Source organism: Chelonoidis abingdonii, chromosome 1 (genome assembly GCF_003597395.2).
Source record: "Chelonoidis abingdonii isolate Lonesome George chromosome 1, CheloAbing_2.0, whole genome shotgun sequence".
NCBI lineage: Eukaryota > Metazoa > Chordata > Testudines > Testudinidae > Chelonoidis > Chelonoidis abingdonii.
In genome coordinates, this window is record NC_133769.1 from 174,561,807 (window position 1) to 174,585,821 (window position 24,015).

A 24,015-nucleotide genomic window follows, 5' to 3' on the forward strand; every position below is an offset into this window, starting at 1 on the left:
GGACTATTAATGACCTGGTCGGTGGTGCTGACAAGAGCCGTCGTGACTCAGTGCCTTCCATTCCGCGACCCAGTAGTGGGTCACGACCCGCAGTTTGAAAACCATCGCTATAGAAAGTTCTGCTTTAGTAGAAAGCTTTTGGAAGAAAAAAAAAGTTCTTATGCTTTTTGTGCCTGAAACTCAGCTTGATAAATATTATCTTAATGCTGACGGACTACAGGTAGATTAGATAGATAGATCTTTCGATCGATCGATCAATCATAGCCCACTTAGACTTTGTGTGTTTTCACTAATGTTTTTGGATGTCCCAGTTTGTGGTTGCTGAACTTGAGACTTATTTAAAGAGGCCTGATTTTCAGAAGGACCTTCTGGAAGTTAGGCCGCACTCAAGTGTGTCAAATTGAGTACCGCAAATCATTTTTGCTTTTAAAATGTAGGTCTGTATCTTATAGACGTTGCTTTCTGTAATCACAACCTTTACATGAAATCTTGGCAGATTGTGCATTAGTGTCCAAAGGAGGAATTCAAAGAATTTTTCTGTTAAGGGTTACTTTGGAATCCAAGCATCTGATAATACTTTGACACAGGTTTGTTTGGATTATAATTTAAATTTGGAGTGGGGAGTTGCTCCATTATGTTTCTAAGATAAATGTAAGCTTTTAGAATTAATTTAGTAGTTCTCTCTGTGAGTTTATGAGCACGAATAGTGACTTGATAAAATTCTAGCATAATTATCAAGAAAACTAGCAAGTCCAGTTTCTCAGAATTTCAGTAGGCTTTGATTTGACCACTCTGAATGTGTCTAGATTGCCTGGATTCTAGCATGCCCCATGGGAGTTTGGAAATGTTTCCAAGATTTTCCTGAACTAATTTATCTCAGTTTCATTGGGATTCTCAATTAGAATTGCTGTAGGCTAGCATTTTGAAAGCTGGAGGGTGCAATGCCATTCCAAATGGGACCTTGAGCAGAGGAGGAAGACAGCAGTGGGGATGTGGACAGCTTTAGCACTCCAGAGTCACCTATTTCTTCCCACTGCAGAAATACTTCAGCTGTAGGTAAAGCAATGGGCTGCCTCTCAAAAGTAATTTGTCTTCACTTTCGGCCTTCCTAATGCAGCTGTCCTTTGGAGCAGCTTAAGTGTCTAAGGCTGCAGGCTCAGCTAGCTCAAGCTTTGCTTCTCATCTTAGCTCCTTGTGGCTCCAAGAGACCCGAGCACCACAGCACATAACTCTTTAGGCAGGATGGGAGGGGGGACAAAAATACCAGAAAGAGCAAAACAAAATTTTATAAATCGAAAGGCAAATATGCTTAAAAGAAGAAACAAGGTATGGAGAGAGAAAGTGAACAGAGATAAAAGGATGAGGGGAACATGGCTGGCGCCTGGTGCAAGTGGGGCCCGAAGAGCGTCCAACCGTACATCTATCTTGAGGGGGACTGATACAAAAGGAAAAATCAGCTTAGTGACCTCTGCATTAGGCTCCTATCTAATCTTTGCTACCATTTCTGGGTTGGACTCCATTGTAGGTTTGCAGTGGATGAAGAGGTAATGTCTGATTGTTTAATCATAAACATAGTTTTAAAAGGCAAATTCACATACTTTTTTTTAATTAATTTGTCAGAAGTTTAAAATCTTGGGATATAGATTCTGAAGTTTAAAAAGGAGAATTAATTCATGTCACTTTGGCTACATAGGCACCATCAGGGAATGAATATATATATATATAATTTTTTCTTTTTGAGTCCACAGTACTGTATTTTGGTATCACAGCACATGGAATGCTTTTTTCATGGTCTTACTGTTGTAACATTCTCAGTGTAGTTTTATGTGGAAATATTCATGTTCTTGCATATTTGATGTAAGTTCAGTTCTGCTGCTCTGACTGCTTCCAGCATAGGATTGCCAACCCTCCAGGATCATCCCAGAGTCTCCAGAAATTAAAGAGTAATTTTTAATTAAAGTTTGTCATGTGATGAAACCTCCAGGAATATGTCCAGACTAAATTGGCAACTTTACAGGTTAATTGAATTTAAGAAATACTTGTCTTGAAGTGCAAGTGATCTGAGATCTTTAACTAACTGAAGACTGAAAAACCTGACTAGATTGGCAGCTTACTGGTATATTCTAAATACCCACCTTGCTAAATAGGAACTAGTGAATAATGATCTTTCTGTGTGGGAATGGAGAGAGGGAAAGTCTTGAGCGAGGGAATAGAGTAAAATATGGACAGCATAGCCATTGAATGAGGTTTCTATATTTCTCTAATTCACACTTTCAGAAAACAATGGTTACCTTAATAATTTAGAATTGTTTGGTTCAGTCCTTATATTTAAATAGTTTATATCTAAACACATTAATTACACGTCATAAACACATACATTCACTCTGGACAGAGATATAATTCATACGTTTTATAAATGGAGAAATGTGCGTGGTTCCCTCTCCAGTTGGCAACACTTGTGATTTTTATCATGATTTTAGTTATATATGATATTTTAATTTAAAGCCTCAGTTCCTGAAGAAAAGTGATTAGATATCTCAGCTTGCAAATTTAAAGACAAAAAAAAGTTGCTTGCCCTCATAGCTGCTGAGAAAAGCCTGAAAACATGACTCAGGTGCAAGTTGAAAGCTCAAAAACCAGAAGGCAAATAAAAATAACCTTAAACTAATTTTTTTTTAAAATATAACTAAGCCAGTCTCATGGTTCTGGGGGCCCGACACATGACTTCTGAATGTTTGGCTTTGCAATACTGTTAATACTTCCCAGCACCACTGGCGGAACCTCCTAGACCTTGTGTTTATATCACAGTGACCAGTGTGATATAATCCATCAGCTCCACTGGACAACCTCTTTTAAAGCAGGATTACTCTGGTTTGGTAGGATCAGAAAAGGTGATCTTTCCACTTCCTCTGCTTCATCTGTGCTTCCAATATAACACTTCTGCCGCAACCTATCAGAAGCAGACAAACTGCTGAGAATCCCTAGGTACTACTTCTCTAGTTCTGCCAGGAAGAGCCACTTGCAGGAGCACAGAGAGGATTTTTTTTCCCCTTTTGAGCGTGAGATGCACAGAAGTAGAAGGAAAGAGCCCTCGAGGTGGGGAGAGTAAACAGAGACAAACTGAAGTGTAAATGGAATCCACAGAACGGCTTCAAAAGTTCTGCTGGCAAAACAGTAGCCTGTGAATGTTGAGAATCATCCCTTTTTGTTATCTGCAGCGTGGACAACACCAGCAACATATTGCTTTACAAGGGTTTTTCTTTCTATACTTGGCTGCAAGTCTAAACTTCTCTCTTGATGTTTGAACATAATCTTGAGTATTGTTTACACCCATTTCAATGTTGTTGATAATTTCCCCTTGTTCCTCCACCAGAAGCGAGATCTGGATAAACAATTCCTTCAAGTCTTTGATGTGGTTCTCCAGATTGACCAGTTCTTTGTGTCTTTGTTCAATCTCCGATAGTTGAGCTTTAGTGATTTTGACTTCAGTAAGCAGATTTTCATTGAAAATCTCCCATTTTCCTTGTTGAAGCATATCATTCACTTCTTCCTCGGAGACCTCTTTCCCAACCACGTCAAGCTGGCGGACAATGAATGTCTTGCATTTCTCCTGCTTGGCTGTTATAGCATCATTGTATGAAAGCATGGTGTTCTGGAAACGCTGGAAAAGGAACGCATGCTGAGATGTAAGGATTCTTACAATGGCAGAAGATGGCCCGTGTTCACTTTCAGATTTCTTCACTGTTTTTGATAGTTCATCCAAGCATTTACTTACATGCTCTGCTTGAATTTTTATTTCTCTTGTAATGTTGGACTCCTTTTTAAGAACACTGAACCTTCTCATTGAGGACACGAGGCTTTTCTGCTGCTGACCAAACTTTTGAACATCCTCTGCCAAGTTACTAATCTCGTCCTGAAGTCTCTGGATTTCATTTAGGTGCCTCTCAGTTATGGGCTCTTTCTCATAAATAATAGCTTGCTGTTCAAACTCTACTTGGTGGTCGTCTTTCACCTCAGCCACACAGCTGTTCTCTTCAGCTAGCTGCAGTTCTTTTGCTCGCAGTTTAAGTTCTTGAAGGCGGTCTTTCATTTTTTCCGTTGTGCAAGGAACAGCAAGCTATCTTCCTTTCCTTATGAGTGGATGTCACTGTAATCCTAAATGTAACAACAACAAAAAAATCCCTGTTTAGCAATTATCTGCACACACACCGGCTATGCAGATGGCAGAGGACCTATTCCTGTGCACAGAGATAAGATGTCAAAGAAGCAGCAAATGGGAGAAGATGAACATCAGACTAAATATACCTTGTGTCTGGTGATCACAGCTATTTGATAAATTGCATTTAACATGTATTGCTGACTGCCTCACCTGCACCCTGCCCACTAATCCGCTTCCATTCGGACATGCTGTAAAACCCCAAGCCTTTGACTTGCTTCAAACAGGTGCTAGTTAAGAGCATATCTCTGCCTTTTCACTGCAGAACTTACTCTCCAAATGTACACTGGCCTGAGGCCCAAGATGGGCTATTCAGTCCTGTGCCAGCAGTAGTTTTCTGGTTTGATATCTAGAAATTAAAGTGGATTAGAAAATTAAGGTAGGGCATGTTTGAAAAAAAAATTGTCTTCAAATAATTTACATTTTAATATGAATTCTTGGAGTGTGAGGTGAAATTCCTACTAGGGTAGCTCTGAATTTGCAGGATTAGAAACAGGAGTTTTATAGCATTCTCAGCTTCCCAATGGGCCACACAACACTTAATTTCTAGCCCTGGGTTGTTACAAGCTAGACTTTAAAAAGTGAAATGTTTTTGTTTGGAAAAACTATTTTAGGCCTTTTTGTTTAACATGATTTTGAAATCTCTCCCCCCCCCCCCCCAAGGCCTATATAGTTAAAGTAAGGGTAGCTACTTTTAAAATTCCTTTATTGTTCTGTAAGTTGTATTTGGTGCATACAGCATTCATGGTAGTATAGTTGGAAGGTTTTCTCTGTCTTTATTAGAATTACAGTAGAACCTCAAAGTTATGAACACCAGAGTTGCGAACTGACTGGTCAACCACATGCCTCAGTTGGAACTGGAAGTACCCAATCAGTCAGCAGAGACGAGGAGGGGAAAAAAAGGCAAACACTGTACAGTACAGTACTATGTTAAACATAAACTACTAAAAAATATAAAGGGAGAAGTTTAAATTTTTTTTGACAAGGTAAGGAAACTGTTTCTGTGCTTGTTTCATTTAAATTAAGATGGCTAAAAGTAGCATTTTTCTTCTGCATAGTAAAGTTTCAGTGCTGTATTGAGTCAGCGCTCAGTTGTAAACGTTTGGAAGAACAACCACATTTTATTCAGTTACGAACAATCTCCATTCCTGAGGTGTTTGTATCACTGAGGTTCTACTGTACCTGCCTAACATATTTATAGTTCTACTACATGCGACTAATAAAGCCATCTCAAACTAATAAGGTTTATATCAGACCAGGACATCATATATTCTCTTCCTCTCTGTGAGTCTCTTCTATAATTTTTAATGGAAAATGAATTTGATTCTAGTTTCTAACCACATTACTCCACAAGCTTTTCATTTGAAACATAGAAACCTAACTAGAATATGCCAGATATAGTCAAGGAGGTACTTGGAAGCCATTTGAGGATTATCTAGATTAAAAATAGTCATGTTTTTCTGATACTTAGGTTATAGCACAAACTAGGATTTAACTGCAAATCTGAGGAATTTATCTTTCAAATGACACATGGGACAACCTTGAACTAGGCTTCCAAGGAGTTCATGTCTGATCATTCTTAAATGGATTATTTTTAATATAAAATAATTCATTGGAGATTAAAATAGTTTACTGTGAAGAAGGCTTTGGTTTTGAAAACTTAATGTATTTAGCAGATTTTATCAGAGAGTTGTTGTTACACAAACATGCACACTCATGGCTGGTGACCTTTGCACTGTTGTCTGTCATCTTGAATTGTAACAATGATCTTCAGGCTGTTACATAAACAAATCAACAGTGGAATAAGTAGAGTCCTGGAAAATAAAAGTATTTTTTTTTAAATTTGGGTGTTTCTCTTTTTATATTAAAAGAACAACCATGTAATATGTAAGGAAGAAAAAAGTTGGAAGAAACTATCTCTTGGGAGTTTGTCAAAATATAATAATTATAGCTCAGATCGAAAAAGAAGCAAGTCTTTTGATCCAAAGACTTATTGAGGGGAAATGAGTATAGTCTATATTTTGTCCTCTGAAGCCTGGCATTGTGGCATTTTCTCTTTCTGGAAGTGGGTAAGTGCCATGTAGTAGGTGTGTTTTAAGAGATTTAAGTTCTGTTTGATTTTTTCATTTGGTACAGCACTCTGATTTTAATTATCTTAATGTATGAAATTTTTCATTCATGTAAGTATGTAAGGTGTGTAGACTGTTAGAGGATTAGTCCCTTAGAAAATGAATTTACTGTAGTCTTTTCAGCTGCTCCTTCAAAATGATCTTGAAGAGGCAGCATTCCACCCTTTCCTCTGCCTGTCTACTCTGTCATCTGTGAACAACTAAAAATCAGCTTCAGCAGTGTTGCCTATTCCTATCATCAGCCCTCCACCATTCTTCAAAAAAATTATAGCAGGATTTTGAAAGGGAATTAAACTAACGTCTGATGCAACTTTAACAAAACAGCACACTTGGAGTGAAGTTTTCTTTGAATTTTTAGCTTACACTGTCTTTGGAGTGTAATAGTTTTAAAGTATTTAGTTAAATGTTATACTGTATGGGTCATTACACAGAGCAGAGCCCCATATGACTGCTTGTGTTCTTTGTGCTTATTGTGGGCTCACAGACTCATAGGGGCTTTCAAACAGTGGTCATCTTAAACAGTGTGGTGGAAAACCTTGTATGGGCTGGTATCTCAAATGTGGAATCAACATGTTTTAATGTAGTGGCATTTTTGTGGCTGTTTCACTACTACTGCTATTAAGCCTTCTTCTCCTCTTCCTACCCCTGCACTCCCCATCAAAGGAGAAAATAATTTATGGGCTTGTTTTTACAGTAGCATCTCAGTTCCCAGCTATCACTCTGGAATAGGACTTGGGGTAACTGTCTAGTTCAGGATATTTGTGCAAGTACAGCATAATATGAGAAAGTTGTATAGTACCTGATGACCTTACATTTAGAGCTACTGATGTAAAATTCATTTTAATGTCACAGAGCTTTAGTCAGCCCAAACATTTTTCCAGAGGACTTCTGCAACATGACTCTGAAACTTTTCTGGAATTAAACATTGGTTATACTAGATCTGAGACTAGGGATATATTTAAATTATAAACCGAAGATAACTACACTTAGGAGTTCTCCTGGCCACTCGATTACAGACCTAAAAGTCACAATATTACAACAAAAAAACTTTAAAAACAGACTCCGAGACACTGCTGAATTTGAATTAATTTGAAAATTGGACACCATCAAATTAGGCTTAAATAAAAACTGGGAGTGGATGGGCTATTACACAAAGTAAAACTATTTCCCCATGCTTATTTCCCCCCACCCCCTACAGTTCCTCACTTCTCCTTGTCAGTTGCTGGAAATGGGCCATTTTCATTACCACTACACACAGTTCTTTTTCTCTCCTGTTGATAATAGCTTTACCTTAACTGATCACTCTCCTTATAGTGTGTATGGTAACACCCATTGTTTCATGTTCTCTGTGTCTATATATATCTTCCTACTGTATTTTCCACTACATGCATCCGAAGAAGTGAGCTGTAGCCCACGAAAGCTTATGCTCAAGTAAATTTGTTAGTCTCTAAGATGCCACAAGTACTCCTGTTCTTTTTACACTTAGGACTGTAAATTACACAAGCATCATTTAATGTGAAGTTAGTGACTTTATTTAATAAATTGTTTATATCTTGAATGGGAAATATATATTCTATATACATATAAATTGTTTATATCTAATCTAAACCAATTTAGGATTTTCTTTAATGTCTAAATTTGTTCATGTTGATTCCAAAATGCTGCTTTGTCTGTCAGGATAACGAGTTGTCAACCTGATACATCTATGTTAGATGTAACAGAGCAACAGATTACCAAGGGTAGATTACTTCTGGGTTAAATTATGTTTATAATATTTTCTGTGAATGATCAGGAACCTTAGGTCTAGTCAGCAAAACAGGTATGTACATTTGGAATGTGAACTCCTATATCAACCAATTAGTGTTGTTGTATTGTTTTTATTAAAGTTTGGCTGGTAGAAATTTCTCATCATGTGCATTGAAGAAAAACACAACACCCCCCCCCCCCCCCCCATGAACTCAAAAATGACTAATAAGATTTTGTTCAAATTTTCCAAAAAACTTATCGGGCAAAAAGCAAGAATGGAAAATTTTCAAAGAAAGAGGTGAAGACTGAAGAAAGAGAGAAGCATCTGATAATGGAGTTGTAAAAGAAACTTCTGTGCATCCTTACCTATAGAGGTCATGACTGCTTGCTGTGACAAAGGATAAATGATAAAAAAACTTACTGTAAACTGTTCACTGGTCCTTATATAACTATACACAGTGGTCCCTTGTTTGGCTCTGAAATCCTTTTCATTGTGTCTACAGAGATGACCTGAATGTTCTAACAGTTAGCATTTAGATAGGTTTACTCTTTTACCTTTACCTTTGCGTTAAACTTCTCAGTGGTGGCAAAAATGGAGAATTTGAGCAGACTGGGACACTACAGCTCCCTTCCTATAGACTTAACAGGGAGAGTTCAAGTGCGTTCTATCTTGAAATGTTCCCACCACCCTTAATTGAAGTGTACCTTTTGCACAAGGTTAATTTTCAGATGAACTTCACCAATTAGATCAGAACACGTTAGAATATATGAAGTGAGTTACATGTTTAAAGCCCTTCTTTAATGTTATCAGAGTTCGCCATCGTACTGCCAAGATTCAACTCCATAACCTTCACATAATTCAAAATTGCTTAGAATTATTGCGTAAAGAGTTGCCTCCACAATTACTAAGTGAAAACTAGTAGAATGTAGTAACATTTTTGCTGTTTTTTTGGTAGTGACAGGACAACTCTTTTTAATATATTGATTTTTTTTTAAAAAAAAAAATCAATATCTTTAACAATCAAGTTCAGTGTGCTTATATAGCATCCAAGTGGTGACACACAAAATGACAGCAAAGGAATGATTCCTATAAATTGTCAGTATGCAAAACACCTTTTGTACATATTTACACTGTAGTGTGAACACCTTAAATAATAGTACAGTTGTAGTTTCTCTGATCCTAGTCAACACTTAAGGTCCCTAAATATATGTTTGCATAATGAAAAGTTATGAAACTGAACACTTATGAATATATTTCCAACAAACTCTTAAATATGCCTGTGCACAGGAAGATTTAACAGGAAATCAAACACAACAATAAATGTAAACTGTGTTCAGACTTTTTGCTGCAGGCCATAAGTAATTGGAGTAAGGATAGATATTGTATCCTAGCATTGTAGTCTCCCCATGCTCTCCTTGATTTTTCTTGTTTTTTTGCTGCTATCTTGTAGTTTTTTTGTGATACAATGTAATATTTTTCAAAGAGCCAACAAATCCAGCAGTTCAGTGTTTTGGTAATGTAGAGAGACTTAAGATCAGGCAAGTCTGTTAATCTGCTGGAAAATGTTGCCCAAACAAAGAAGCCCTCGTATGATGTATTCATGTTGTTGCAATAATTCCTTAGCATAGCTTAATTTACTGTACATCTGCCCCTAGTAGGAGACATGATTCGTTAAAAATAACATTCTTTTGAAATGTTTCAGAATTGCTTGGCACCATTTAGACTGCTCCAGGGAAAGTTCAGATTGGGGCATGTGAAAGTAATCGGGAGTGCTGAACAAAACTTCAGAGAAGTGACCTGAAAATCTGTTTTAGCATAACCTAACACATCTGTTGACCCATGTTAATTTAGTATGATTTCAGAAGCCTATAATTAAAAGGCAAGTTATAAGGGTACACCATTGGTGGTAGGTGGAGGGTGGCAAGATAGAGCTTTAGTGAAGCTGAATGATTTGCAGTTAATTGTTGGAAAACTTTAAAACAAGCAGTCACCATGTTATCCCTTCAAAACCAGTTGTAATCATAATGAGCGTTGGCTGCCAACTCACTGTTAGTGTAAACATGCAATGGCAGAAAAACAGTAGTTTTGGATTTTGTATATCTTTGTATATCTTTATATCTTTAAAGAACTGTCTGTGTAGTTTCCATGTATTTGAGTGACATTATCTTCAAATTTGTGAATGCACGCTTCCTTATAGGAAAATGTAGTGATAGTGTATGAATATCCTGGAACTGTGTACTGGAATATTCAGAATACCAGTCTCCTGTCTTACCCTACATGCTCACAGATTGAGCAATTAGTGTTCAAATATTAAACTCAGAGTTAAGAGGAAAATACTTTAAGTAGCAATTAATAATTGGACGACTTTGTGCTTTTACTTTAGTCTTAGTGGTAATGGAATGAAAGCAATTGAAACTTTTAGGGCTTGGCTATACTGGAGAGTTGCAGCACTGGTGAAGGGGTTACAGCGCTGCAACTCACTATGTGTACACACTTGGAAAGCCCAGCCAGAGCTGCAGCGCTGGCTGTACACCTGGTCTGACTGGGGTGTAGCAATTCCAGCGCTGGTGATGCAGCGCTGCTCATCAGGTGTGGACACCAACAGCCCTGTTGTTGGCCTCCCGGGTATTAAGAGGTATCCCAGAATTCCTGTCCACAACAAACCGGAAGAATGGCTGAACTACGAGCTTAGAGCTACTGATCAAAAAAACAAACACAGCTGCTCTTTGCTCCAGCGAGCGAGCAAGCGGAGGCAGGGGAATTGCTTTGGAATGTTCACAGCTGTTTGCTTGAGGAGAGAGGGGAGGGGGGATTCCATGTTGAGCAGCTGCTTATGTGGTCTGAAGGCTATTTAGGAGTGCATAATTTGCATTTAGTGAATAAGAGAGGGGTGAGGGAAGGGTCAAAACTTTTAAAATGATTGAAGGTAGATGCTGTGTATCTTCCAGTCCTTAGAACTTGCAAGGCAGGGAACTGAGAACAGTGTCAGCTCCAAAAATCCACTCTCTCTGTCTCCCCCACGCTCCCTGTCACACTCCACCCCACCCCCCTCTTTTGAAAAGCACGTTGCAGCCACTTGAACGCTGGGATAGCTGCCCACAATGCACCACTCCCAACAGCGCTGCAATTTCTGCAAATGTGGCCACACTGCAGCGCTTGTAGCTGTTAGTGTGGCCACACTGCAGCGCTGTTCCTACACAGCTGTACGACCACAGCTATAACTCCCAGCGCTGCACATTTCCAAGTGTAGCCAAGCCGTTAGTTCCATATCTTACATCCTTTCAGTCTAGCTGTTGCCTGCAGACACTGCTTGCCAATTAAGCTTGTCAGTGTGTTGGCAACTAAGAAAAATGCAAAGTCAGATGTTTCAGATAAATACAGTTGACAAATTGAAGTGGGGGATAGACAGATTGTGTAATTGCTGGTAGCCTCATTATGCTATGGCTCAAAACAAGCAGTGTTAAGTGCTCAGTATTTTCAGTCAAACACAGTGCAGCCTTGAATGGCTGTAAACACAGTTGGTATCCATCTCTAACATGGTTCCAAGCTATATTACAACCATATTCAGAAACAACACTATACACCAGGGGTCGGCAACCTCTGGCACGCTGCTCATAAGGGTAAGCACCCTGGCGGGCCGGGCCAGTTTGTTTACCTGCCACGTTGGCAGGTTCGGCTGATCACGGCTCCCCCAGGCCATGGTTTGCCGTTCCAGGCCAATGGGGATGGCGGGAAGTCACAGTGAGCATATCCCTCAGCCCACTCCGCTTCCTGCAGTCCCCATTGAGTTGGGATGGTGAACCGCTGCCAGTGGGAGCTGCAATCGGCTGAACCTACCGATGCAGCAGGTAAGCAAACTGGCCCAGCCTGCCAGGGGGCTTACCCTGGCGAGCTGCGTGCCAGAGGTTGCCAACCGCTGCTATAGACTATATGAGAGAGAGGAACCCTGCATGACAGTCGCTTTTGAGCACAGTGGCTGTGAGCAGAGTTTTAAGAGTGTAGTGTGGTCTGGAGTCCAAGTCGTCATTCTTAAGTGCCTCGTATTAGTAGTACAAGAATAGGCTCAGTGAGATGTGCAACATTTAAAATGTCTATTGTTAAAATACTTTTTGGCCCACATGGGAATAATTAGATTAGATCTGAATTTTCAGTTTATTCAACAGCTTTACTTGTGTATCTTCTCACGAAATTGGAGAACAATTTGTTATGCTTTCAACGTTTTGCTGTAGAATCTTCCAATGAGGTTACCCCTAATGCTGCATTGCAGTAGATACAGAAGCAAGGCACAGGTTTTCTTTTTTTAATTTAAAACATCATGCTTACAGGATATGCAGGCTCATTTTTTTGTTTATCAAATGGTAAGCAGGCTTGATGAATATTTCCTCTATTAAAAAAAGTCACTGCTTTAAAATGTTAAACGAGCTGATGTTCATGGAAAAATAGCTATTTGTAAATTGTATTGAAACAAGTCATATTTTCTGTTTCTGTGCCAAATTCAGTCCAGTTAGACCAGCTTCTGTTTTTAAATGCATTTGTGTATATTTGAATTATTCACTATAAACACTCTGGGTGTTATATGTTGTGCAATAAAAGGAATGTAGCAAACAGAGGGATTCTGTGAAGGTTGTTCAGCCTGAAAAAACATAGCCACTTGAATAGGCTTTATAAAGTGAAGGTTGTTATAGTGTATTAAGCTACACTGCATGTTTTTAGTGCAACATCATTGTCCGTTGAAAAAGTAATGAGTAGTGGGCAGTAATGCTGACGTTAGAAATCTGATGCTTGCGGCTTACATTAAGAATGTGACACCCAACTGGGATCATACTGTAGTAAGTGCTTTTGGGGCTATTTGTCCATACAGCTGTCCTAGTTTGCTGCAGGTAAGCTCTGCCACTGACTCCTGATAGGGTTGTTGATAGAAGGTGCCTGGAATAGGGCTCTAGTTTGAGCAGAGAGTGGTGAATTTGTGCGAGGTTGTATATTTAGATACTTGGTGATCAGCATGAGTAGGTTTTGAGGCGAAGTGGTGGTATTGGGTGCTGTGTGTGAAACTGGGAGTCGGATTAGAAGACAGTTGTGAAGGGAAAACAAGGAACAAGCTTTCTTAAGAGTTGAAAGGGCTAGTGGCATTAATGAGAGGGTTGTTTGAGAGTGTGAGGGATGAGTGGGAAGTTCTGGATGTGATGGACAGGGGAAAAAGTGATTTCTTTAGACATAATAGTAGGGGTTGAGGGTTCCTGAGGGACTGGTAAACTCCAGGAGAGGGAACTGCAGAATTTTGTAAGGCCATTATATTCTAGGAAGAATGAGAATTATTGTAGGTTGCTAGCCTTGAGATGCTGGGTGAAGGAGGGGAATGTGAGCAGGTGAGATAGTATAGGGTCGAGAATGGGCTGAAGCACTAACATTAGTGGAATGTGAAGAAATGGGGCTGTTGCGAGTCATAGTCTGTGTAAGCTTTTGTGTCTTCAAAGTGCTCTGCAACAGCTGATCCTCCACATGTTCCTGTGAGGTACCTGGTTTATTGCATCTCTTTATGGTTGGGGAAACTGAGATAAGTAATGAAGTATCTTGTACACATTTTGTCATTGGCAAAACCAGGATTTGGATTAGAAACCTGCGAGTTCTGGATCCTTTATTTTAAACATTGCCATAATAATAATTATCACAATTCCCATGCGTACAGATAGCAGTTGTGCTGTATCTCACTGTTTCTTTGGGTAATGGAAAGTGAGAAGTGCATGCAGTATGGACTTCCAGAAATCAACACTAACAGCTTGGAGGTGGCCTCTTGATGTTAAATGAACACTGTACCTGGAAGTCCAGACTGACAAACCACTCTTTTTACTAACTGCAGAAATAGGCAAGCTGTGTAATGGGAATGGATAAACCTAATTAGAAACGAGAATGGAGATTTTTAAAGTTTCTAACGTGGCTTTTATCATAGCTAACATCCTAACTTTAAAAATGTCTTAACGTTGTCAGTGCCCCTTCTGAAAAAACTGGCAGGGTTTTCAAAATGAGTAATGGAGATGCTGACCTTTCTTCAGTTCATTTGTGGCTACAAAATGAAGTAGCTTCACCTTTACTTGATTGTTGATGCAAATGTGATACCACAACTACAAATCACAAAACTCCCCCAATGAAAATTAGGCAAACCTCGGCTGCAATGGTGACTATTTTGGAAGCTCAGACACTGCTATACTTTGAGGGCAATGAAGCCGGGCAGCATGGGAGATGGGTGAAATCAATGCATTTCATTTCTATGGCATCTGGTAGCTACCCAGACTGTTCAAGGTTTGCTCTCCTGACTTATACAACTGAAGACTAAAAATTCATACTCTGTAGATTCCTGACTAGTGCTTGGTCCCATTTCACAGCTGCCAGACCAGAATGCTGACATTGTACCCATGAAACAGTGCTTTACTAAAGTGTGAGAGAGCTTTCCAGACAACTTTCAGGATTTTTATCAAAAGAACTGCACTGTGCAAAGAGCACACGTCAACTGTATGCTGACTCCACAATCAAGCTCTCTGTCCAAGTACAGTATAGCAGAGGCAGTAGTAGTGTAACCTTCTGCATTGCTCTGTTTCTGGGGGTGAGAGAGATCTTAAACCTTCATGATAAACAAACCAATGGCCCCTGAGATGCTACTGCTAACAAAGCTGACAAGTTTTTATGGACACAGTTATGAGAGGAAATATCCCAAACCCACCAATTCACTTTACATTGGCCACCCAACTAGCTGTCAGATGATCTGGGTCAAATAGAATCCAATGAGCTACAGGTGAAAGGCTTTATATCCCATTATCTAATTTCTACAAGGCTAGAGCTGGATTATTTAGTCTTCAGTCTTTTGTCTGTGGAAGCAGCAAAGAATCCTGTGGCACCTTATAGACTAACAGACGTTTTGGAGCATGAGCCAGCATCTGACGAAGTGGGTATTCACCCACGAAAGCCCATGCTCCCAAACGTCTGTTAGTCTATAAGGTGCCACAGGATTCTTTGCTGCTTTTACAGATCCAGACTAACACGGCTAGCCCTCTGACACTTGTCTGTGGAAGGTTTTCAGTTCCTCCTCCTTTATTATGTGTTTACATATAGTTTAAATCCTGTAAAAGAGCAACAGAGTCCTGTGGCACCTTAAAGACTAACCGATATATGGGAGCATAAGGTTTCATGGGTGAATACCCACTTTGTCAGATGCATATAATGCATATTCATCCACAAAAGCTTATGCTCCCATACATCGGTTAGTCTTTAAGGTGCCACAGGACTGTGTTGCTTTTTACAAATCCAGACTAACACGGCTACCCCTCTTGAGTTTAAATCCTGTGCATAGACATACAAAAATACCAGTTACTGTCTGTCTGCCCTTCAGCCTGAACTTTGGAATCCTTGTTGTGAACTCAGAGTTCTCTCTGGATAGATTCTATTTGATCGGGCAGTCATGATTCAAATAGTGCAGAATGGAGAGCTTTGAAAAAACACTCCCAGTAAATGAAAATAGGATTCAGAAGTGAGGTGGGAATGATTCACAGGATAAGTTGTTCTAAGTGAAACAAAAGTTAGAATTGTCATTATCATGATTACTTCAAGTGGTAGCCTAAGAGAGGAGCTGCACTAGACATGGCTACAAATATAACACAGAGAGAGAGTGCTGTATTTCTAAGTATACCCTATATTTAGAGGTGATGGAGTTAGCTGGGGGAATCTTGAATTAGATAAAGTTGATTCTCTTTAATCTCCTTCCAAATGCGTGTGTACAAACTCTTCATTCCATCCCCTTACACCAGGGGTCTCAAACTTAAATGACCATGAGGGCCACATGAGGACTAGTACATTGGCCCAAGGGCTGCATTACTGACACCTCCCCAACTGCGCCACCCTCACTCCACCCCTTCCATGAGGTCCCACTCCTTTCCCAACCCTTCCCTGCCCCCATTCCAACCCCTTCCCTGAAATCCCCACCCCAATTCTGCCCCCTCCCTGCCCGCAGGTGGTGCAGTAGGGGTGTGGGATGTGGCAAGGGCTCAGGGCAGGGAGTTGTGGGGTGGTGTGCAGGAGGGATGAGGGGTGTGACGGGGTCAGGGAAGGGAGTTGGGGTGCAGGAGGGGTGCGGCAGGGGGCTCAGGGCAGGGAGTTGGTGTGGGGTGCAGATGGGGTGAGGGGTGCGGCAGGGGGTCAGGGCAGTGGGTTGGGGTGCAGGAGGAGTGCAGCAGGGGGTCCAACTGCAGGAGGAACTTGGGGGGGCGGGCTCTGGCCTGGCGCACACTGAGGACAGGGCAGGCTCCCTGCCTGCTTGCCCTGCTCCCGTGCCACTCCAGGAAGCGGCTGGAACATGGGGGAGCAGGGGCATGGGGCGGGTGTGTTGCTGTTGCTTCAAGCACCACCCCCAGAATCTCCCATTGGCTGGGAACGGGGAACCGCAGCCAATGGGAGCTGCTGGAGGCAGTGCCTGAAGCAACATCAACACACACGCCCCTGCGCCTCTCCTTCCCCAGGTTCCGGCCACTTCCCGAAGCAGCGCGGGGACAGGGCAGACAGGCAGGGAGGCTGCCGTGCCCCCAGTGCACGCCGGGCCAGAGCCACTCTAGGTAAATGCTGGAGGTGGCTGGGGGCTGTGAGGAGCTCGCGGGCCACAGAAAATAACTTTGCAGGACGCATGCGTCCCACGGGCTGCATGTTTGAGACCCTGCCTTAGTAGGTGGATAGTACTGCAGCACCGTACTTCAAGGCATATTGTGCCATCAGTTTTTCAGGATAATTCACTATTTTAAATGGGAGTCCCAGTTTGAGAGGTAAAGTAGTATAAATCACTGTCTTTGAGAAAGAAATGCCAGTGCCAATTTACTAGTAAATACAAAAAAGGCATTGTGGATTATGTGACTCTCACTTCTCAACAAATCCAGAACATACTGTAAAATGAGTCTGTTACTTTGGAAATAGAGGCTGGGAGACTACTTACAGCTAAAAATCTGTTTTAGATAGCTATTTTCATTTTGTGATATTTTACTTGGTTAATATCTGTTAAAAGTGTCCTGCAAAGAGAGATGGGAGTCAAAGGAGTCTTGCTTTCTAGGTCCTTCGTAATATGTAAGAAGGACTGAAAGTGTGAGGTTTTTATATGTTTGTTAGAAATACCATCAGTATAGTCTTGTCTTCCATGAGTTTGCCAGAGATTTCATTGGAAGACTAAAAAATTGCAGTGGGAGCTTACTAAACCCTTAGTTGAAGGGGAAAGGATGTGCAATCTAAAGAAATCTTTCCCCTCAACTGTAGGTCAGGTGTTTGAGTTAAATAGGCATTAATGTAAACAGGGAATAAAAATCCTTTCTTGTCTTAATTGCTGAGGTTTCACTTTCCCGGTATTAGTAGGAGTAGGTCATTCTCTTGTCCATATGGCCCTGCGGGGAAGAACAGGGTAGAGAAGACCTGAATTTCTAATGTTATAAGCAACAATAAAACCAAATTGAACACACTTTTCTTTAATACATAAATTTATTTTAACTATTAATTATTAATACAGTTAATAAATTCAGGCCTTCTCTATATACCATGAAGTGCAGAAAAGCATAACTGACTTGCTTATCCTTTGCAGATCACTGTTATGATCAGATCTCCTTTGTGCATATGCATGAACATACCTCTCCTTTGTTTTTCCCACGGCTGTATGGTAAGAATCTTGGTTAATACCCTACCTTGGCTGAGGGGAGAGAGACCAGTATCCATGATCTCTACATGAAACCACTGTTGCTCATGGAAATCCATTCCTATTGAATTACTTCTGCTATTGCTATTATTTCTGATACTGTACATTTTCTGAGTTTGTGGTACCTTTCACTCTTCATGATTTTTGATGGGCAGTATTTATTAGAATTTTGGGCAGTACAAAGACTTTAGAATCAATTAGAAATCACATTTGTAGGCAATACATGATTTATCTTGTCAGGTCAAATTGGATCCAAAATTTTAGGTTGTGTAGTCAGACTTTTACAAAAAATATTCCACATAGGAATGTTTTTATGATACTTCTTAAAGAAATCCATTGGCAAGATAGGAGTCAACATACTCCTTCAGTATTTACATTGCAGCATTGTGCTTGTGCATGAAAATCAGTGGCTCTTGACCCAGGCTGAGAGAGAGGCAATAAAATAGAGAAAAGTAAAATTGATTTTGTAAAATCCTTTCATGTATGATGGAACTTGAAATATAAATAAGAAAATGTGCAGCCTTACATTAATTTGAAAGTGTCCTTTGTCCAAATATGGATCAATCCACTAAATCATCACCATTTGTATTTCAAAAGCAGGTAGCATTCAGATTTTTGTTTTCTGTTGCTCAGGTTTCTTACATTTTAGAAATAGGCAAATGAACGAGTAAGTTATTTTGTATTGTTTTGAGGCATTCAGATTTTGTCTATAGGTGAACAGAACTTTTGACTGAATGCCTGTCTATGTATTGGCAATACTTTTCTTAAATGCCAGATGCATGATGTCAGTGCTACTAAATGTACACAAACACTCCCTTTCCCATGACTCTTCAAATAAAGTTCAAAAGCTCTAGTCGTCATAAAAATCCTAATTGATCTAAGTTTTAGTGCTTTAACTTTAACATATGCGGAAGTAAATATGTTAATATGCAGTCTTAAGAGAAACCCAAGTATCTTAATATAAAATTAAAATAAAATAAGCATGCTCTTCTGTGTATACAGTTTTTCACTTGGTAAACTTAATTTGACAAACTGAGAGAAGCACTCTGCCGGTATATCACTTCAAGTACATTTTGGTGTATGTCTCTCACAGTTTTAAACATGAGCTTTCTAATAAAAGATTCTACTTACTTGGAAAATTAAAAGCAAGTCCTTTCCTTTAAGGCGATTCTGGCACACTTCCAGAAAAATACGTGTATGCGTTAAAACTTGTCTCACAGATTAGCATTCATATACATGAGCATTGAAACTGTTGAGCATATTTACTAGTAGCACGATCAAATTCAGAGCAGGGGAGACATCCACTATTTTGTGTATCTTCACACTTAGTTATTTCATTTTAAACTGTACTAGATACTGTTTCTGTAATATTTGCAACTATTAATGCAAAATAAAACCAACTGTTTACCTTATAGTCCTGTGCTGGTGGCAGTCTTGTATTGTTTTGTTCCTCAGTGCTGGAATCCTACTTCTAAGAGTAAACTTCAGTGTATCCTGAAAAGTATGATTTTGACCATTTGCTTAAGTAATGCGTCTTGAGTGCCTTTCTGTTAAACAGTTTCTGCATGCCTGCTCCTCCTAGTTCTTAAATAATCATCTGGAGGGTGCATCTCGGAGAGCTGTGGTATGAGAAGCTGACTCCTTGCAATGTAATAGTACAGTAGAAGAGCAAACTGGTTACTTTGCTCCTGGGGAATCTGGTTCTGCCGGTTGGAGACTCAGCTTTGCATTAGAGGAGGTTCATTTTATTACAATTGGCCAATAGCAGAAAGTTCCTGTGACTAGCTTCTTAGATACAGTATTTGTAGGCTGGAAATACAGTAGTGGCTGTTAAGTACAATATTCATTTAAAACAAAATAAAAACCAAAAACCTCCTTGAACAGGAATTTAAGTTCTACATTGAAGGTTATCAGACCTATTCACAAAACTAGTTTGGAAGGGTAGGCCCCGCAACAATCAGTATTTTAAGTCTTTAACTCAGTTCATAAATTCAATCCAAAGATAACACACAGGAAAAAGTACACCAGTGTTGTGACATGCTTAGGCTTGTCAGAATTCAGTTTTCATTTATTTTTTATTTCAGTGGATAATATCAGTGTTTTATTTTTAAGATTTTTTTATTTTTATTAATTTTAAATTTTCACAGCTGTGGGAAATTATGGGGTCAGATAATTATTTAATGATGTTGAATTTAAAAAGTTAAAGCTTATACCCATTTAAAACACAAATTGTCAGCATCACATGTCAAAGTGTACAAAGTAAATATACTTCAATTAAACTGAGTTCTCAAACAGCATTTTTCTTACTTTGCCCCTCTGTAAGTTTTGATTATCATCAATGGAAGTATTTTTTCATCTGTTTGTGTATGGTGAAATCTATGTTTGCCAATATTTACCAGTAAAAATATAATTGCTCCAAGTATACATAGGTTGTATCATCTTAATCAGTTCTCTTTACCAGCTGTGTCCTCTTCTCTGGCTCTTTACCTTGTCCAACAGATATAACTTATTTCACTTCTTATGTAATTGTTACATATGCCAGGTATAGAAGCCTCAATCCTTTGTCAAAAAATTCAGAGCTTAAGGCCAGAAGGGGCCATCAGATCATCTAGTCTGACTTCTTCCATGTCACAGGTTACCAACACCACCCAGCAGCCGCGCCCTAAATCCAACAACCCAAATTAGAGCAAAGTATTACAGTGTGATGCAAAGTGTTCCTGAGGCCGAGAACATGTGGAGGTACTGAGGTGTATCAATGCTCAAGGCCCTTGTAATGACGGGGAAAGTATTATGTGGGTATATCTCTACTGATCAAAACAAGTGACCTGCTCCCCATGCTGCAGAGGTGGGAAAAGAGGTGGAAAATAGAATTCCTAAGGTTAGGGTCCCTTCTCTATTAGTCAGGGGCGGCTCTAGGTATTTTGCCGCCACAAGCACGGCAGGCAGGCTGCCTGCAGCGGCTTGTCTGCTGGAGGTGCCTGGTCCCGCGGATTCGGTGGCATGCCTGCGGGAGGTCCGCCAAAGCAGTGGGACCAGTGGACCCTCCGCAGGCATGCCACCGAAGGCAGCCTGCCTGCCACCTTCGCGGCAACCGGCAGAGCGCCTCCCGTGGCTTGCCGCCCCAAGCACGTGCTTGGCGTGCTAGTGCCTAGAGCCGCCCCTGCTATTAGGCACCTGAATCAGTGACCTGGTTTACAAAAGTTCTGAGCATCCAGCAGCTCCAAGTGAAGTGCACTGGGAAATTCTGGGTGGCCAACATTTTGGAAAACCAGACCACATGTTCAAATGCAAAATGACAGACTTAGAAGCCTAAACGCAGGCATTCATTTTTAAAAAATCCTGTCCTCAACAATCTCCTTCCTTTTAGTTGTCATGGCTAGGCTTAAGTCAGTGTGTGGGGAAAAGAAGTTTCTCTTCATATTTGATGTCCTTGGTTGACTGGGCTGCACTTAGGTATAAGAATAGTATTTCTGCAAAGCTACCTTTTTAGATTCTCCTCAAGGGATTGTCAATGAAGACAGGACCTACTTTAACTCTGAAGCTAGAATTTTATTTCTCTGTTAATATATAAGGAATGTTTACATTCCTGGTTCTTCCTGTTTTCTAAATATCCTACATAGTGTCCTGCAACCAGATCATCTCCTGCCAGCTTTTTGGACAGCATAGTGTCGTATAGTAACTATTTACAGTACCCATGGTGGCACTCACAAGATTGTCTGTCATTCTCACATGTTGCCCGCTTCCCTCCCACCCCCCAATCTCCAGTTTACATTCAGTTGAAGAATATCTGTTTTAAATTGTGCAAAATGCCCCATACACTATCTTGTTTAGAAGCCATATATGCAAATACACCTTGAGCTACAGTGTTTAGGCAAAAGTTTAGTTCCTAGCCTGTACATATGGCAATGCTTTAGAGTCATGGATTATGGGTCTAGTGTGACCAGATGTCCCTATTTTATAGGGACAGTCCCGATTTTTGGGTCTTTTTCTTATATAGGCTCCTATTACCCCCTACTCCCATCCTGATTTTTCTCACTTGCTGTGAGGTCACTCTACATGGGTCTCTTGTGCTGGATGCTACACAAACACATAGGAGATACACTGAATAGTTTACAGTTTAGTTTTAAGGTCATGTCTATATGTGTCCCCAAGAATCCCTCAGTGCCAACTGGCAAAGGGTTCAATATTCTGTAACAGCAACTCCTCTCAGCCCTGACACACTCACTATGCCAACACACTGCTTTCATAGTACAGTGGACCCTTACTAGAACGCTTGTCTATATAGCGTGAATTCGCTTATAGCGCAGGACCATGCATGGATCCCAAATTTAATTACCTTCACTGGAATTCATGGTACCGCGGTCCCCGTGTTACCACGGGACTGCGCATGGATCCCAAACCGTGCATTCTAGCGAGAGGCCAGTGTATTTATGTGTGAAGAATATCATGTGAGGTAGCAAATGAAAGCCGAGGACATGCTGGTCATTAATATGGTGAAATGTACTGACAGTATATAAGGAACTGTGTGTATGTATACTGACATACTGTTTTAAAACCCTATAAGAAGGGAGAGTTGACAAACAGGTCTTCTGCCAGACCAAAGCATGTATATTCAACTATCGCTGTCTCCAGTGTAAATAAAACATTGTAAGTTCAACACAGAGAGCCCTATTTACATATGAAAGTCAACAGGAAAAACAAGTCTGTGGAGAATGTGAAATAAACCAGAGTATAGGAGACACTTTGGAGCCAGCACCCCAGGAAGGAGACCACAAAGAGTCATCCTGACTCTGGGGACAAAAACAATTGACTTTGGGGTTATAAAGGGAAGGAACCAGGTCCCTTCTTTTATCCTGCACTTGAGTAACTAGGCAGTGCAATTACATCCATGAAAACAGGATGTCAACCAACTTGGGTTGAAACACTGCAGAAAAGGCTTAGATGGAATAAGATTGCTTCATACAAGGATTGCAGCCTAAGCTGAGTTTTAGTCTCTGGAAAGCATGTTCTACTTTTGTTTTATTTGTAATCTGTTGCTCTTATTAGCCACTCAGCGAGGCCAGCCAGGAGCACCCATGACAGCAGCAGACGGTACAAAATGATTGATAACCGTCATCACCAATTTCCAATTGCAAATGTTACAAAATGATTGATAACCATCATCTCATCACCAGTTTACAATGGCAGACGGTGCAGTAGGGATGGTAAGCATCTCTGCTGCCTTGCAAAGGCAAATGAATGCTGCTGTGTAGCACTGCAGTCCTGCCTCTGTCAGCAGCATCCAGCACACATACAGTGACAGTGACAAAATGCAAAACAGTCTCCATGGTTGCCATGCTATGGCGTCTGCCAGGGCAATCCAGGGGAAAAAAGGCGCGAAATGATTGTCTGCCGATGCTTTCATGGAGGAAGGATTGAGTGACGACATTAACCCAGAATCACCCGTGACACTGTTTTTGCACCATCATGCATTGGGATCTCAACCCAGAATTCTAATGGGTTGGGGAGACTGCAGGAACTGTGGGATAGCTACGGGATACTACCCACAGGGCAATGCTCCAGAAATCGATGCTGGCCTCCGTACATGGACGCACACCACCGAATTAATGTGCTTAGTGTGGCCTCGTGCACTTGACTTTATACAATCTGTTTTACAAACCCAGTTTAGGTAAAATCGGAATAATCCCGTAGTGTAGACATACCCTTAGATTAACAAAAGCTGGCAACCTGCCCTTAAAGAGGCGCTGACAATTTCTGCCAACAGTGGAACTGGTTATTAAGCACTGGCCTTCTCCAGTCGGGAATGACATGGGTCCACAGCACAGGCTTTGGCATTGCTAGTATTTTGACAGAAACTCCAGAAGAAAAGAGATATGGTGTTTGGCTCCTCAAATGTAACAAACAGATGTAATGTCTTTCCTTTGTGGAGACAGCTGTTGATTTTGTTCAAAAAGTCACATCAAAGTTTCATCAGTGTAATTTTCAAACTCTTGCTACTATGCAGTGTTCTTTGCTGTTGCTGATTTCCTATTTAGTATAGAATCATAGCAGTTACAGAAAGTTCAAAATAACATTACTTTGATTTATGCTTGTATTCCAAAATGTTCTGCATCATCTCCAAGCACAGTAGATAGTAACAGTTTTCTCACTGAAAGATAATCACTTTCAGGAGGACGAAAATAACACCAGGGAAATATGTTGCTTAATAGCA

The 24,015-nt window shown here is 40.4% G+C and overlaps 2 protein-coding genes across 8 annotated transcripts in view; one reads left to right on the top strand and one right to left on the bottom strand.

Moving 5' to 3' along the window:
* The window catches only part of ARL13B (ARF like GTPase 13B), a 92,348-nt gene that overhangs the window by 27,297 nt on the left and 41,036 nt on the right, over positions 1-24,015 (top strand). The gene's annotated exons all lie outside the window — the stretch shown is intronic.
* On the bottom strand, positions 1,802-19,502 carry STX19 (syntaxin 19). Its single transcript, XM_032795107.2, has 2 exons — positions 19,213-19,502; positions 1,802-4,155 (listed from the first exon to the last, which is right to left on the bottom strand). The coding sequence occupies exon 2, from the start codon at positions 4,088-4,090 to the stop codon at positions 3,209-3,211; it is 882 nt and encodes a 293-aa protein (XP_032650998.1). The 5' UTR covers positions 4,091-4,155; positions 19,213-19,502; the 3' UTR covers positions 1,802-3,208.

What these genes read in the sequence shown, in the direction of transcription:
- STX19 (XM_032795107.2), bottom strand. Translation starts at nt 4,090, where the DNA reads ATGAAAGACCGCCTTCAAGAACTTAAACTGCGAGCAAAAGAACTGCAG.